The sequence below is a fragment of the Neodiprion pinetum genome, chromosome 1 (genome assembly GCF_021155775.2).
Source record: "Neodiprion pinetum isolate iyNeoPine1 chromosome 1, iyNeoPine1.2, whole genome shotgun sequence".
NCBI classification, from domain to species: Eukaryota; Metazoa; Arthropoda; class Insecta; order Hymenoptera; family Diprionidae; genus Neodiprion; species Neodiprion pinetum.
This window is the reverse complement of record NC_060232.1, coordinates 24,509,529-24,528,275: the sequence shown is the minus strand read 5'-3', so window position 1 is coordinate 24,528,275 and position 18,747 is coordinate 24,509,529. Positions and strand designations below refer to the sequence as shown.

General features: G+C 33.1%; 1 protein-coding gene across 3 annotated transcripts; it reads left to right on the top strand.

Moving 5' to 3' along the window:
* Positions 1-7,023: 7,023 nt before the first annotated feature.
* On the top strand, positions 7,024-15,645 carry LOC124211012 (uncharacterized). Of its 3 annotated transcripts, none has more exons than XM_046609640.2 (4): positions 7,024-7,061; positions 7,238-7,363; positions 7,524-7,746; positions 8,345-15,645. In XM_046609640.2, the coding sequence occupies exons 3-4, from the start codon at positions 7,534-7,536 to the stop codon at positions 9,218-9,220; spliced, it is 1,089 nt and encodes a 362-aa protein (XP_046465596.1). In that variant the 5' UTR covers positions 7,024-7,061; positions 7,238-7,363; positions 7,524-7,533; the 3' UTR covers positions 9,221-15,645. The 3 variants fall into 3 exon arrangements, with proteins under 3 accessions (XP_046465596.1, XP_046465586.1, XP_046465576.1); XM_046609630.2 differs by having other exon boundaries at positions 7,050-7,149; XM_046609620.2 differs by lacking the exon at positions 7,024-7,061 and having other exon boundaries at positions 7,068-7,363.
* The last annotated feature ends 3,102 nt before the right edge of the window (positions 15,646-18,747 follow it).

Genomic DNA, 18,747 nt, shown 5'->3' with positions numbered 1-18,747 from the left:
TGTTTCGCGCTCGGTCTACTATGGCGCTGTAGGTTTCTCTGTGTTGCCAACATAACTGTCTAGTGTAAAAAGTTAGCCGTCTCAGATTCACTGTCCCCAAGTGTACGTGCAGCTGAATCCGGCAAGCGGTCGGTACGTAAAGACGACAAGAACTGATGTTACCATCACTCACCGCGTGTGCCCAGATAATGCAGAGTCGCGTATTATTATGCCCATGGAATGAAAAACGGGAACAAACTGAAATTTCAATATAACCCCGTATGGACGCTGTATACTTTTCAACTACGCAAATTCGTGTGGGCTAAATTCAGAAATGTCAATCTAACTCCATCGGATCGATAGAAATAATGTTGTCCAAATAGATGCACAATAAACATACAGCTGGTTTACTGTTAACAGAGTTAGAAAATTTGATGCAAGGGGTGGGAGACATAGTCGAAGAAGTTAATCAAAGGATGAAGATATATGTATAGTTGTTCCTATATGTACTTCGTGTAATTTCTGTACATATGTTTAATACTTGACTCGTACCGTTAACAGAAGATAATAACATGTATCTTCAATCAACGCTCATATCTTCATTCCGAAAGAAGATGCAGCTGACATATAAAAACAATTTCTTAACTGACGTTAGATTTCTGTGGTTTTTTAGAAATACAGTTTATTTGCAGCGGAAAACCCAGACCTTTCAACACAAAAATACTACTTGTAAATATTTTTTAGAAATTAGGTAAGACTCGATTGTTACTAATGTTTGTATTCATGTTGTAACAAACCCCAATGAACCTCAGGCAATCATTATCACAAAAGTAATTAAAAAAAAAATGTTCAAGATGATCAAGGTTCGTTTTTTCAACTTCCATTCATATTACGTGGTTAGATTGCGACTTTGTCCGCTGACCTCCAAACTCAAGATTGTTCAGAAATTTATTATCAAGTGGCCCAGATTATAATTACTCATATCTGTCCACTTTATTATGCATTTATGGTAGTGCCCGTGTTGATTGTTATGAATTTCGCGTTTGAGAATATGTATTACCGACAAGATCGATACTATTTGACTCGGAATTTCAGCATTTTTCCGGTAACCCCTAATAATAATATTACTCGGAGGATACAATTGTGTAACAATACTAGATATAGGATATCAGAAACTAACGACTTATATCACCTGAAGATGGATTTTCCAGATTCTTTATAATAAAATTCTCATAAATTATCTACGATATCTCTGGCAAGAAAATATAGATGAAAGGTTGTAAGACCTTTCGGAAGCTTCAAGAGCGTTCTGCTTCCAACAATCCAGTGGTCTTTTCTGAGACAAGATTCTGATCGATCGAAGTATTGCTATAGATTTCCGCAAGCAGAATTTGCAAATTTTGCAGACGTGGGTAGAAAAATAATTTCACGACGAGAGACATTGGTAGAAGGTTAATGAGTGACGTTATATATGCTAAAATTACAAGGAACTTGTTAGAAATTCATGTAATTGCTTAATGATCATACAAGAAATATGCATCGTTAATGAGTTATTGGAACGGCATCGGGTTCCCATGGTGGGCTGATTGTCCGTTTTGGAGAAATATACATAGGTCCGTTGAATACCAAGCGATACTCTTTCTGCGAAGATCACCATCTAACAATGCCTGTACTGGTCTTTGGAATTGGTGGCGAGGCAGCCAACTTATGCGTAAACCGTTTAGTTATTGATGTATAATTTTTTTCGCGTTTTACGAATGTCTCTTCTGTAAATCCGACTTTCACAACTTCCTCGGCAAGTATCTGCGGGGTATACGAAAAATATTTATAGCATACGCGTATTATGTATAATCTTACACAGTAGGTACGACCTTTTGTGGAAACTATTTTATTCACAATTATTTTGTGATTGACAATAATTCAATAATCACCCGTTGAAAATTTTTCCTACTTAAATAGTCATATTTTGTATTCCAACTGATTTGTGATTTCCGTTCTTGACGGATCATTTTCTTCTTGTCGAAAATAATAAATTAATGTGTACAATGTGACCAAACATTTCTTTTGTGATTTTTAATTGGGTCTAAAGTCAATTAATAATATTATAAAATGCAAGTTATCATATTTGTTGCCTTTCTTTTTGCGTATGTGAATATAATGATTTTTTGAAAAACTTATGTAACAGTAGATTCAGTTAAGTCATCTACAAATCAAGCGGGTATACAAATTAGTCTTAAAATTTTTGAATAATTCCCTACAATATAGATTCAAAAGGTCAAGCGGGGGGAGAAAGATGTTGGAATTGCCAAACTCTAAATTGCCAAAGGTATGTGTACCTTGTTGACTTTAATTAAGAAACAAAATTTATCAAAAAGAAGGATGTATTTACGTGGAATTCACTGAGACTAAACTAGAGAAATCCGAAGGTATTACGATTCGACATGTGTTACACATTATCGAAACACGAGTTTTATTGACAATGAGTTAAATTTACGCATGAATAAAATTGTCATTTCAAAAACTACAATATGTTAGTATTTGACCAATAAAATAAGATCACTTATGCTCGTTTCCACACCATCACAAGCGGTAGAGCATCCAGCGTGTTGTTGTTCTTGATGTTGGTTTTCTTTTTTTTTTTTACGTGGTATCCCCAATAGCACTACTCCACGGAGAATACTTGCAAGATCGATCTTACGTTCTTCGAAAAATTACAGATGATTTTTTTTCACAAGTTAGTTACGGTAAATTGTTTTTCCCAATCAATTTCTTCTCGCGCATATTCGCAGTTTGTTCTGAATTTTTCTGTTCATATAACCCGCTGCCTATTTATTATCGATGAAAGATGAGTGTTTTGATTATGGATGAAAGATGGTTGTTTCAATTATGGATGAAGGGTGATTGTTTTCATCTTATAGGCGAACGGCGATTGACTTTCGATGTTCGAGCACGAGTTTTTTTTCTTATGAGGTATGAGATAATCACTGAAATGGAGAACCTGGTAAATACGCAAAAGAATCAACGACTAAACCAAGATCGATAACACGAATTTACCTATCGGAAGACGATGCAGAAACCTTTGAAGAAATGAAAACAAATCGGAGTAGAATAAGCGCAAACTCCAAAATACAACAGAGCTGTATAATTCTACAGTGAAATACAAATCAAACATGACCTGTGAGCGACTCTGGAAAACACACTCTGACGCTAAAACGATGGCAATAAAAGACTGTAAAACCATTGAAAAAAAAACTACAGCTGAATAAATTTTACCACACTTTGTGGTCATGATGAAAACAAGATGACTGACCCTGAACCAGACCTAAACCAGACCTAAGCCTAAAAAATAAAACGTTAATTTTTCAGTATTGTCAATGAAACTCTGTTACCTGGAACAGATGAAAATACAATTAGTGACATATTTGCAGACAAAAATGTACTTAGCTTAGATAAGTAAAATATATAATTAACGACAAAAGAGATAACTTAATTGGCTGAAACAGGCAAGAATGATTAGCTGAAGTGACAAAAAGTTTGATTACCTGAAAAAGACAGAAAGTTTGATTAGCTGAAACAGCCAACAGGTTTGATGAGCTGAAACAGACAAAAGGTTTGGTTAACTGAAACAGACTAAAAGTTTTATCAACTGAAACAGATGAAAAGTTTGGTTAGTTTAAACAGGCAAAGGTTTTATTAGCTGAAACAGACAAAGGTTCAATTACCTGGATCGGATAAAGGAGTGATTATCTGAAACAAGCAAAAGTTTTATTAGCTGAAACAGACGACGCGACGGTATGGTTAGCACACTCACACAAGTCTATACACTGACAAAAAATGGGTCCAACATGATATTCGCTTTAATATTCGCTGCTTCAATTATTAATTGTATTGATGAATAAAAGAAATTCTACATTTATAAATCGACATTTTTTTTGCTTTGAGTTATTAAAGTGAATATCATTTTCGGCTGAACATTCTATAGTTCTCAGTGCATTTGTTAGAAAATTGCTTTTGTTGCCCTGAAATAAACAATAATACGATCACTTAAACGAGTATTTCTGTATGTTTCAGATATATTTGATAAATACTTACGCCAAGATTCTGCACTATCAGTATACACTACCGAGATTTTTGTTCCTACGCGTTGAGCGCCGGCTTCCAAATGCCGCGCTTTCTCTCATAACTGAAAAGTATCAAGTCCACGCGCAAAATGCGGCGTGGAACTTGAGAATTTTATTATTTGTCAAAAAATTGACAGAAGAGCTAAAAGATTAGCACATCGAGAGTGCGTAACTCTTTTATACACTGTTTGCAAAATCGACGTTCAAAAAAACGTATCCGATTTCCGTTATTAACCCTTTCGGCCCGATCGGTGACTATGATCACCCAACGTCCGACGCTCGCTCTGTCCGATAGGTGACTATAGTCACCCAACGCCTGACGCTCGCTCTGTACGAGCGGTGACCATGGTAACCTAACATTTGACGCTCGTTATGTACGAACGGTGACCATGGGAACCCAACATTATGTTATAATTTTTTAAGCATTTTATTTACGAGCGACTGCACTCGCTCTGCGTAAGATAGCCTGGTATTGTGCGTCTGACGGACGCTTGCAGTTGTTCCGCAAGTACGGACGCTTGCCGCGACTGCTCGGTCAGCGGGGACGGCGCGACGTAGAATGCGTCCGTAGCGAAAGGGTTAATTTACGCACAAAATGCTGCATCCAATTCTCGTGATTAGTCTACGCGCAAAAAAGCGCGACAGATTAAACTGTCAAAAAAATTGTACTATCTGGAACTTGTCCCAAAAATTCTGTAGAAACCCAATCCACATCTGCATCTTTTTGAATTAGATACATTGCTATGCGGATTGTTCTTCACAGATTACAAATCGAAATCGGGAGGGAGGTTGGAGGGCATGCATTATTGTGTGGCGTGACGGTCGGCGATCCTCTTCGACGCGAAGTCTTCGAGCTCAGCATCTCTCCCCATCTAGCGTACCACGGAACGCGATAGATGGTCCAGAGATGCGTTTTACCCATTCAAACGATCACAGAGATCAATTCAATGGAATAATGATCGGTAATGACTAAATAACTGAATGGAATAACGATTGTAAAATGGTTGCAGAGTAACAAGAAATGGAAAATTCAATCTCGTTAATATTCAAATGCTGACAAATGGTTGAGAGACTCGAATACGGAGTCTTTTGGAAAAAAAATTTCTGTGATCATTTGACGCTGTGGATTACAAAAGTTTGTAACATCACGGCACATCGCGACCTTCCTACCCTTGCGTGTTTCCCAACGGAACCACCCAACGGAAAAGAGACTATCACATACACATGCATAAGCCCCGCGACGGATCCCAAAACGACCACTTACCTATCCGGTTACCTATATTCGATTTAAACGGTTCTACATTTTCTCCAACGCATATCATTCTTCATCATTTGCGCCGTGGTCACTGGACTTACATTTTCGTTGGTTACCTGTTGGGAGCAAAATGTTTTTGTTTCATAGTCTGCCTACTGAAATAATATTGTATATATTATTTTAGTAAGTGTTGGCAGACTACCGGTACATTAACCTTTTGCAAAATTGATTAAAAACATCCTGTATGCCAATTAGCATTTTTTTAAGCGAGCTAAGCCTGCAGTTGATCAATACTTTTCGGATGTTAAAAGATTGAAATTGATATATATTATAAGATGCAATTTGAGTACGTTACGTTATGCCAGACTTTAGAATTTTATCGATTTAACAATAATGTTAATAATTGAATACGGTCAAACCTCAGGTGAACCCACCACTTAAACGACATCATCGGTAAATTCAAACGTAGATTATGACATCAGTTACAAAACACAATTCGATCTTGCGAGTGCCGAGTAAGCGGTGGTTACCTGTCGCGATGCTCATTCCACTTTTAGCAACGTGCAAAATTTCTAACTTTAAGTAAGCTGCGGTAAATTAAATTGCGAAAACAAAATTATTAGACTGAAAATCAAGCACGTTGCAATCGCGAATGAGCCTATCCATGCAGCTAAGAAATCGAAGATTTGTGCAACAATTGTTACCGCCACGCCACGTAACAGAGGAATCTCAGGGAAATACCCGTAACCTAACACGTGCAAACTCACCAGCGTTGCCAAGAAATGGAAAAGTTACTCGGAAGTCTCTGCTTAAATCTGTGAGTTACAATACAGAACACTTAAATTAATTATTACTGTTGTCTAGTTTCATATTTATGCATTGCATGTTATGCAAGAACAAAAGTTCGGCTTTAAATGTACATACCACCTAGAATTATCAATCAATAGTTAAAACAAGTATTGTTACCTTGACTCAGGGCTGCTCCACAGATTTACATGTAGTAGCTCTTGTAGCATCTCAGGTTTATTGGTGAAGCAACGCACTTTTCACATAATTCCGATTTTCACTGATCTCCTATAATATAAAAATCTGCACCGCAATAACACTCAATTTTACACTCATTTTTTGTGCTGTAGCTGTCTGAACCGACTGAATAAACTTGCTAACAATGCAACTGCTCAATTGCTGAAAATCAGCCGAAAAAATAATAAAATTGACACTGGACGCACAGAGACAAAAATAGACATCACTGAAATCTGAAGTTACGCAGAACAATGAAGACTCGGAACACGAAATTGACCTTCAACTTTCGCGGGTGTTTTTATTTCAGTAACTTGGTTTTTTTAAGGCTATACGCTGATCCTCGTGTAATATTCACAGCTGAGTATGGTGGAAATACACTGATCGAACAACGTGACACAACCTGAACAACGCGGTCTAAATGTTGAACTGATATCGAGAACACTTCGCTCGGATTGCTCGGAAACAACTGAGGCCGCATGGCGCTCTGAAGAAAGAGATTATCAGTTCTCTGAAGGACGGAAGATAATAATTCTCCCACCCTTTCTGTCGCTCTTCCCATGGAGTGGGGGTAGCTGCACGCTCCTGCCTAGCTGTTCTTCCCCACTCGTGGCCCTTAGCTATTCTGTTAGATCCATCCGATCAAATCATGTTATTTAGTTCAACGTCGAACGTCTAGGGGCGCTGTAAGTGCTTATGAAGAAGTTATAAAGTCATGGAACGTGAAAATGCGAGCAAATTTAGCGGCGCTAAATGATAAAATCACTGATGCATGTACTGAGACTATATCAGTGGATAAAACCAATACTGTCCTGTACTGGTCAATATTTTGATACGACAGTAATTTCCACTCTTTTTTCAGAATGATTCCATTCGTGAGTATGCAAACCAAAGGATAATTCCGACACGGGATTTAGTGAGACGTATGAATGCGATCCCCGAATATGTAATTTACGTCTCTTGAATCCTGAATGTGACAGGTATTCAGGTACGTATGTGACCTCTAATGAACCATCAAGTGAAAAGAGATGCCTGCCGTTGATACTATGCTTCAAAAAATACAGAAGATGCAAATTTACCAGCTGTGAAGTAACTATACTTTCTGACGTGATAGAATAACAATGTTTTCCATTTCATTCTTATTTTAGGAGAGTAACAATGACAAACTTTAATATCATGAGATCCATACTGGTCAATGGCAGTGAAGAAGTTTCAAAAATTAACCTGGATAATTGCACCGAGAAAGGTGATAAATTTCGGCCAAGAATTCCAGATGTAACATCTGCTCTTGCTGCATCTTTAACTACCCTATTGTGTCGTAGGATCTCTCCGGCCGCACACCAGCGCTATTTAGTCAGAACAAATCTCATTGTACGTTTAACCAGAGTTTCGATCTAATTGCAATACTGGGTGTTTTTATTTGGACTCGTATCGATCTGTTTCAGTTCGAATCAATTGTTATTTTTTATGCACTTAAAATATTGATCAACCTAGCTTGATCCACAACTCATAATAAGGTCTTGAAGAGTAAATCAAATTTGGTAAGCTATCGAACAGTACAAAATGGCAAATTTAAGTCTAAATATTTGACAGGTTTATATTAATTTATTCTCCAAACTCCAGGTAAACAAAAACTTGAGTTCTTGATTAAGCTGACTGATCAATCAAAACTTCGCATAAATTATTCTTTCCTTTCGTTGAAGCAGATAACAGTAAAGTCATTCTAGAATTCAAATGAGCCAAGTCATTTTAACACTAATTAAAAATGGCCATATATGTGTAATCTGATTTCGTTGTTTTGTTTCATACTTACATACTTATTACTAAAACACTGCCAGATTTTACGAATTGTGACAGATAGTATATTTGACAATAGTTTTAATTTATATTACTGTAATGTTACATGAACAATCTATCCTAGTAATACAATACTGCAATCGGTCTCTGTAATAATTATTTGTTCTTGTAGGAACAGTTACGCGACTGGTCACGAATTAATAGCCGCTATGAACAGATGCACTCATTTACAGATGGTGAAAGGACTACAAAGTTTGCCATAAACTTGGTGGAGAAGTACCTGACGGAAGATTTTATTGCTAAACAAGCGTCTGTTAGTGTTTTAGTTAAGATAGGATTTGTCTTGATTGATATGAAATTAAATATTCCAATATTTGATTTCAAATTGGACAGTATTATAAATAGAATTTTGTATTTGGATGAAACAGATGATAGCAACAGATTTTTAGACACTTTGACTGAAAAATATGACAGTCTATCACTTGCCCTGAGCACAATCGAAAATATATACGTTTGCAGATCAACCAAGCTAATCGAAATACCAATTGTAGATCTATTTATGTTATTCAATGCTAATCACTCAGAGGGTAGTCTTGATTCAGATATCATTGAGAAGCATATGAATCCTTCCATCAAACATTGTTCAGATGATGTAAATTGCAATCAATTACTCAAATATAGCTCCAAATCGCCACGCATATTTCAACTACTATCCAGCGTAATGAAAGAAATGTTCGCATACACGAATTGTAGTGAAATGTGTGTTAATTTCATACAATACATACTTAATCACATAAGTAAACTTTGTGATGAGAAAAAACCAAAAATCTTAGATCTTTATCCAAGAAACTTACAGTGTGCTGTTATTCTTGTAAGAATAGAGCCTAATTTACACACAAACAATTCCAAGGAGTATGTCATTCAAATGCTAAAACGCATTTATAGTTTAAATAAAGAGGAACTTTTAATATTGCTCAGCCACTTCCCTGTATGGCTCAAAGAAGTCTCAAATTTGGTACCTTATAGCGATAATCCTCTGTCCAGGTGACATCACTTTTCTAACTAACCAGTATCACACAGTGCATACTCCAAAGGCCGATGTGCGGTCAGTTAAACATCGCTGCCAAATCAATGGAATTAAATATCTTTGATGATAACTGTACACTACCACAAATGTAAGATATGTAAATGCTGCAGTGCTAAAATAAGAATAGGTATCTGAAACTTTAACAAATTGAAAATCTGCTTATGGATAGTATGATATATAAGTAGAACTAGTTCGCATAATTTGTAGTAACTGTTCTTATAGCTACTTTACCACATTTTATATTCAAAGCCTGAACTTTTTAAAAATATCACTTGTTATAGTTAGGTTACGTCGAATATTTGAATAAGGATTATTCCTCATTATAAAGTTGAAGCCTGTAATCGACCGCCAATACGAATTGTTAGAAATTTAATAAATCACATTCATTTTGCAACCGAAACCCCTGTAAACCAATTCTCAAATTTTGTAATTTTTTTTATCCGCGTTTCGGTATGTTGACATAACGAAATTAAACCTGGTATCTTTTTTACGCCTGTCCATAAAGTAGTTTCCAAAAACAGATGACATAGAGTCAACAATTCGAATTGTGCGTGGTTTCAGGAAGAACATACAGATTAAAATTTGTAAGATTACTTTACTGAGGAATATAGTGTGAAAACGTCTGATGTTTGGCGTACTTACTTACCGTAAACCCATCTCATGTATTACAATCAAATAAATTAAAAAGTTAAAGGTATATACATATATACCTTTATATTTTTACTTACATTGGTAAAAAGTCATGTTTGTCCGTACTGATGTGTATAAATTTTACATCAAATTATATTTAAAAATGACACACATTGTTGTTCCGCCAAATACCAATGGTACTAATATCATTTGTTAAAGGGAAGAATTCAACACAGAGTATAGCCATACATTAATAAGTACGCAAAGAATGTCATACGTATGGATGTGAATTATTGATCTGTAATTACTGAGAGGACCATTGTACTCAAAATTTGACAGCTTTGTGATTATGCAATTTAAATGAAATGGTATATGATGTAAAATTAAACATAAGTAACATAGTGGTTTAATTGGAATAGATAGACTTGCTGATTGTACGTCCAGTACATGTGGAAATTGAGCATGTTCAATGACTGTAAATGTTATGCACATATGAACGACTAAGATTTCTGACATAATTATTTTCTAAGTTATCATATGGCATTATGTATGAAGTGTCCAGATGTGAAATCAAATGACGTAGAACATGACAATTAGCATGTTAGTTTCTTCGACAATATGTCGTCACTCTGTAACTTTCGTTCAATTTTGAATTGCATAATGTTGTGATAAGATCAATTTTCTGTAACTGCAAAGATGTGGTAAAATTTATGAAATCATCTAAGTAGCACTAATTTGAACTCAAATTAAGTTATGTAAATGATTTTCCAATCGTAATTGATCATTAATTATGCAGTTGAGGCATAACATATCATTATAAACTAAGTAATATTTTTTTTCTGCATTCTTGGTCTGAATGTAGATAACTTGGTATTGAAGCTGAGTCATGACAATAAAATACCTTGTTATCGTGAGATTTATTAAAAATTGAATGAAGCGTGTTCCGAATATTTCTAACGATATAGGCATCCGCGATATGATAGGTGCAGGTCTTGGTATTCTCTACCGTGACTCTCATAGGCATTAATGAATGGCTTATTACGAATGTTGCCATGATTATGGATAGACGATGATACAATACATATTACGACACTAGAGAAATCAAATGGTTCGTTTTGTTTTTTTTTTTAGGTATATTTCAAAGTGAGACATCCATTACATGGCAGTGACGAGCTATTTTTTTCTACAAAGACCATCATTCATTTTTCTGTTTTCCGAAGTAGTTGTTTCTCGTTACAAACTGACACGTTATTTTTTATGCCTTTGGTGTTAATCAACTACTGTCATTCACAAATACACCGATTTTAATACAATGTAACGCCATAAACGAATATATTTTCCATAAAGTTTCATAAAGATGTGAATATTCAACAATTATGTGACAGGCCAGAGCTGTGAAATGTGCACAGAATATGTGTCTTAGAACATCTATCGTCTATACCAACCCATATCATTCATCTTCATAGATTTATATTTATTTGTCTCTGTTTAGCATTTATATTATTTACACTACGTCGTTCACTTTGGAAATCGGTACATTGTGCTTTTATCGCATTTCATTTTATTCCAGAATGAAACGTTTGTTCGCTTCTTAAAGCCCGTTGTGCTGATCTTTTTTTACTTTAAAATACCCACCTACCTGTCGTCAGTTTCGATTAGGATTTCAATAGGCATATATTATATAATTATTTGACTAGCAAATTCTTGCTTAATGGCAACTTTACCTTCAATCAATTTTTTTCTTTTCTAACTACATCAACACTTGAAATATGTTATTTATATCTCCTCGTCACCTAATTTTTGGCAAGCTATATGACCAAGGAACTTGGACTAATTATTCATTGGTGTTACTTTGACTGCATTTACTACCATAGCATGTGTAAATGTTATTTAGACACGCTTGCGCAATATGGCTTGTAATAGCCATACTTCTGCACTTGTCGAACTTGAATTTCACATTTCAATAATACGTCTGATTAAATCAAACTAATAAATGTCAATTAATTTATTTAAATAGCGTTATCGGTAATAGGGAATAACAAAATAGATTTGATTTACCATCAAACTTATTACGGTAAATAATTTTAGCGGAAATTGATAGGATTTATAATTTATAAATCACAAGAACGGTTTCAGCCTCAAACGACACACAGAAATTTTTCCATACGTTTAATACCGAAAAGTATGTAACCAATAGATGCGTCATATACTAAGACCGAGCTATTAGAAACATGAAACTAAAACCAAATGTTAGTAAAATTTGATATCTCACTATCACAAGGGTATCTTGTATAAAGTGTAGGACACACAAGCTATACCAATTTTGATTCCTCAATATTGAAATAAAATTATACATCCAAGCGTAATATAATGATTAAATATCTGTGCTTGTTATTTTCGTTCGGAGACGAGTATCAATTATTCAACACCCAATACAAATAGATTCTTTTTTTTTCAAATATACTCCTACACCCAAACTATACGTACGTAATTATAAAAGATTATGTGTAATCTATCATTTTTATCTATCTTCTATTGTGTTGTAAACATTTACTTCATTCGTATTTACCATACATTTTTGTAGTACTGATATTTTTCCATGGTGCCACATTAATTTGCTACATAACATACAGCATCATCAACTTATCAATTTTTCAATTTGTTATGAATTGAAAATAATTAGCTTCAATGTTCAAATTCGATGATCGAGTTAGTTTATTTGCTCTATTTCATTGCAGCTTGTAAGATGTTGAGTTTGAATCGGTTAGAGAAATTCTTCATCCTGATCATATACGCCATTGAAGTACTCAATTCAGTCCTCTCTTTTTTTGTTGTGCGTTTATTTGAGCAAAACATATTCTACATGTCGATGCAAAATGCTGTATTGCAATATCATTTTGAATATTGAATGATTCAATATTTGAATATTTGTCTGTCCATACAAGTAAAATATGTTTTATTTCCCTGCACATATTTTTGCAATATTGGAATTTTTATTCAGTTGCTTTAAATAAGGTATAAATAATTCAACAGGGAGATGAGTTGGTCTACTGAATTCTTATAGCGTATCATATATCAATCATGATTCCAGGTTGATATAATTTTTTGGAACATTAATTTTAATGTGTTAAAATGAATTGGTTATCAACTCGTAATGTTACTTCTTTTGGAAAAAAAAGATTTCAGAAATACTTTTACACTTGATATGGATAACACGAAGAAAAATTATACTGCGTATATTTGAAAGTTCAACGTATACATTACGAGGCTTCGATTAAAAGAACCAATTGCCCAGACAGTACAAAACGAAACTCATCAAAATCATGACTAAATGACACTTTACGATCCGTTTTATGTATGACGTCTAAAAGTTTAAAAAAATAATTGGATGAAGCCCAAATTGCAATGCATGGAAATAAGAAATAATTTTCCTCTCGCCATTGGAGTTACGAAGTTAGTATTTTATAAATATAATCCACATAGAATAAGATATGAGAAGAGTAAACAAATTAATCTTGACTTCGGATTATTGGCTGAGAATTGGTGGAATGGCTTGTATATTCTAATGAATAAAGTTAGGAAGTTTTGCATGTTTCACAAAAGCACAACGTATTTTGAAAATTGTTTGAAATGCAATGTTGAACATGTGCTTTGTTTTATTGATGCAACCGTCTAGCGTTTGATATTAATTACACTGGAAAATTCAGAATCTAAAACAAGTTATACAACATATTTTATAGGATTTCATACAAAGAATTAGTGTTGTGATAATGAGAATGCAAGTTGAAAACGAATTACGTAGACATATATTTTAATAATCAATTACACATAATTTATATGCAAATAAAATCAGTGAAAATATATAAAATAAACATCTTTATTGAACCATGCTAGCTACAGAACTGAACATGCATCTAAATATTTCAAACTTAAGTTCAACGTGTCCTGCTATTGAGAAACTAAACAAGATACTGCTTTTTGCCATATACCTTTTCCATAATACGGCATTTAATAGTTGTTATTCGATTGGTCCTCAGATAAATTGAGGAATTGCAATATGTACCTGGATTTTGAAGTTAATCAGTAATATCTCCATGCAATATTGCCAATGTCATATCTGTAGTGAATGCTACAAGTGGCTGATTGATCATGATGATTGGTTGCAGACATAGGAAAGGGGTTTGTAAAAGATGATGTCTCTTTACTTATAAATTTATGATCCTACCAATTTCGGCTTTTGTTTGTCACAAAGCAAAGAAACTTTACAGTCTAACTTGAATATCATTAATTTCGCCTCGTAAGAATATAAATAATAGCTTGACTATCATAAAGCTGGATTTGTTTTTTGTTTCTTTTTTTTTTAACAAGCTGCATTGTCAGCAGAAACATTCAAACTCTTCATGTAACAATTATGTCTGTTAAACAAAGCCATAATTATAACACTAAATAATTAATAAATCATATTCATTGTATTTCAATCTTACTTACTGCCCGTGAATTCCGTAAAGAAATCTACCTTGACGAAATAAATTTGTTGGAAACTTTTCTGGTCATGCAGATTATTGTGAATTTCTTAATCAAAAAAATAATCTGCAGAATAATGTAAGATTACATTATCACATTGAAGAGACTAATTATTTTTCACGGAGAACTAAATTTGACTCAGTCTCTCGAAACAATATATCATTGACATCAAAGTTGTACATCATCATTTATTTGTTTTTATACCAGGCTTAAATTCATCAAAACATGGCAGTTGAAAATCTATAAATTATCAATAAGATGAGACTATTAAATGGATATGGAAGGAAACGAAAAGAGCAGGGTTCATGTAGTTGTGAATTAATAATTTCTCCGCTATCTCCGTCAACAACTCGACTACTTTGTCATTTTTATGAGCATCAGTGTTTAAACGTCGATTTTTACGCTCTAGTGCTTACAAAAACTAACCAATATTCACGTACTTGAAAGGAATAGTACTTTTTACTTCAACTATCCCCGTCAAGTTTGGTATATAGGAATTTTTATTCGATCCATTTTTGTGAACTTCCATCTCATTATCAGAAAAGCTAGTTGTATTCTCATGGAAGATTGAGGGATAAACTGATGATCGTGAAAGCAAGTCAAGTACAGATGTTGACTCACGGTTAATGGATGTGATAAAAGTAGTATGAATTGCCAATGAATTTCCAATGCTTTAGGGCCTCACAGTGACATTTCACTTTTGCTTTTTGTTTTTTTAATTCAACTGCAACCTGGTGAACAAATAAGCATTACATAAATACGAATGATTATTAATGAGACAGTGTAGGAAATTAAAATCTTAGAGATACAATTATAACATCAAATATGCATGCACTGGTTACGAGTTCGTTCATTTATTGATCTTTATTTTACTTCAAAAGTTACATATTGATGATTTGATAAGAAAAAAGCAATAGCATCTAAGGACTTTTCTGTAGTAATAAAATTTTCAATTCAAGAATTTACACTTATAATATATTTTGGTCGCATCGTGTACACATAATACATTCAAATATCATATATATTGGTTTCTTTTTTTCATATTAGAAATTCAATCTACACGTGGTTACGCATTAAATCAATCAAAATGAGAGTTAAATTGCATAAAATAAGGAATAATTTCAGTTAGATTTTAAACAAGAAATGCATGAAATGTATTTAAATTTTATGTTCCATTTAATTCACCCTCTGTCTCAACGAGCTTTTGGACCATGATAGTTGAGTCTGTATTATTTCGAAAAAATAATTTTTCTGCACTTATAAACAAGATTCAACAATGTTTTAGTATTATGTTATAACTTCTTACGAAATAAGTCCTTATATGGTTTACTGTCATCTTATATTGTACAAGCATACTCCCATGCACACACACACATAAACATGAGTGAAATTCACAATGCACACTGCATGTTATGTAACTCTTGAAATAAGAAGATATGACGGCTGAACACCCTGTAGTATTAGTCGGTTTCATTATTATTGTTGTTATTATTGATTTTCTTGTTTTCTTATATTTGTTGCAAGAGTCAAGTATCACATAACAACAGTTCAGTATGGCAAAAGTATGTCACAATGAGTAATCGTTGTGGTGATTTCATATTCATACCATCTAAGAGAGGCACAAAATTATTTTAAACTATTAATATTTATAGTAGATGAATACTTGTAACAGCGTACTAATGAAGAAGTACGAGTTTTTGGGTGATGATATCGTAATATCGACGTTTCACAGCTGCAGAACATAAAACAGATGATAATTACTTATCTTTCACGATAATGATAATGATATGGGTGTGTTTATGGACAATGCATATGGACATTAAATGGGACTAAGAATGAAGCGAGCTGAAGTAGTTGTATATTGATTGAAATAAAAATTAACCAAAAACAGAGGATAGAGAATGTGTTCTCTTGCAGATGCATTGCTGTTAGCGAGTGTTCGAGCCATCGAATTAACTGATAGCTACTTCTTACTCTATTGTCGGTAAACTGTCAAGCAATAAATTTGATCATACGATTAATTACAGTGCTACATTAAAAGAAAAGAAGTGAAAATCCGAATTAATTTACAATTTTTTTTTTTGCAGTATTAAATTCCTATGGTAAATTATAAATTTGTGAATTGTAATATTAATTTAAGTGGCCAGCACTAAGCTACCTACCTAATTACTCAAAATGAATTCAATATTTTATAATCGAATTCCTTTATAATTATTCATAATCAATTAATCAATTAAATTAGCTTACAATAGAATATACAGCGTAAAGTTATAGTAGCTAATTATTAAATCTTCCAAGTTAATATATTATAAAAATATTTAATTTCAAAGGCAATGTTAAAAGAGTCTCTGTTTTATTTTAACAATCAAAAGAACCAGACATTTGATCCAGTGAAATTTCATCGAGACATAAAATAGCGAAATAAAATGGAGGCTAGTTTTGAAATTGATGAGAACAGAACTCATATAATTTTTTTTCACCTTTCTCAAGATTAAGTAAAAACTTGATGATAGAAACGTTGAAAATATAGAACGCTTTTTAACTTTATGAACCATCACACATGGAGGTGACGATTTTCGAAATTTATAGCTTAGTATTTGTAATACAATATAAAGATTATCAGCCATGAGTTTGAAAAACTCTTTCTCATCTCATCCTCATCATTTTCGGTTTATTCATCACGCAATTTCCAATATGTGTAGATTTAAATAAGCAGTAAAATGATAACTAACGCAGTCATTTTATATTGTGTTATCATACCAATTCACCTGATCTTTTTATATTGAGAAACAGAAATAATTATATTCGTCATACGGATTCAAAAGTAATTTATCCCATTGCCAAATGAATAATAATATTCATGAATATTTGTCTGATATTTCTTATACACGTGTAAACATCTTTGACTATAAATCGTGATAATAGTAAACTGTAAACTACAGCGGAGTTCAATTAAATAAAAATTGAATTTCTGATAGATGATTCTCATGCATATCAAAACATTATGAAATATATGAATCATAATAACAACAGTTGATATTATGCATAACTTTGTGTGCATGAAACGAGAATAAAAAAAGATACGATTTTCAATAAACAGTAACACACTATCGATTTCATCGTTTTCTGTTTTCTTTTTTTGCTCTTTTTTTTTACTTTTGTTCAATTTTTTTTATTTATGATCTTTGGGAAAAGATGCACAATTTTGTAACGAGATACACTAGACCAATAGTCTATGTGTCGATGTAAACTATGTCTTCATATATTTTGGTATCGCTACCAGATAATCGCAGAGAACAAAAAGTCTACGGCGACCTAAAGTGAACGAAATTTCATATTACTTCAAGTTAATATTATCATTACCAGTTCTCTATGTTAACATAAAATATTTGGATGGGACTACGATCGTTTCAATTATTTTCATAATTGTCTAACAACTACTCTTGCTACAATTTCGAAAGAGTTTCGTATCATCATTAATTACTACTTATCAGATAATTGAGGTGATGACAGATTGTATGAATTCTATTCAATCATTTAGCCAGGCATTCAAATTATGACGTTTATACCGTTAGAAAACAGAGTTTAGTTATTGCGTCACTGTCATGTCAAAAATTGATAATTTGTATAAAAGAAAATGAAACTACGTGCACCTTGAAACAAAAGTGTTACAATGTCAAAGAAGCAAGGAGGAACTTAAGAAAACTTAGAAGCAATTAAATCAATCGATAACTCTAATTAAACTTAAGCATAAGCCTACTGGCGCTACTGCCATGTAATCCAATAATATTAATAATAATAATAATAATTTATTATTATTATTATAGTGTGTTGACCGATGTGAAAAATCTCAAACAAAAACCAGACTACTTTCTAATGGCGACCACTATATGAAAATTATATTATTATTATAACTATCACGTAATAATATAAATTTTTAATAAATGTAGCAATAGTAATATTACTTCAGTAGTATTTCTCACTAGACACGATTCAACATATAGAAAGTTTATCGTTATTATCATTTATAATTATTATCTTAAAGCTGTCTAAGGACTCTCTGCGTGGCAGGAGTTAATTTTGTTTATTTTTATATTAATTTGTTTTACATGTGTGTTTCAGAATTTAATGTTTGTATTTTCTTCCTGCATTAGTTTTATTATTTTATTTTTTTGTTTTTTTATTTTTCTTGTATTTTTTTAACAGGTATCTTGTCCTTATTCAGGTAGATGTTTGTTACTGCTTAGAAATTTGTATATATAGTCATAGATCACAATGTCATACCAGCTTAGAACTATCGATTCCAACTTCTCATGGCAACTTTCACTAGCCAA

Excerpts from the sequence above, each read along its gene's own strand:
- LOC124211012 (XM_046609640.2), top strand. The coding sequence starts at position 7,534 with ATGACAAACTTTAATATCATGAGATCCATACTGGTCAATGGCAGTGAA. Across the intron at positions 7,747-8,344 it reads TAGTCAGAACAAATCTCATT|GAACAGTTACGCGACTGGTC; the intron begins GTACGTTTAACC and ends TTGTTCTTGTAG.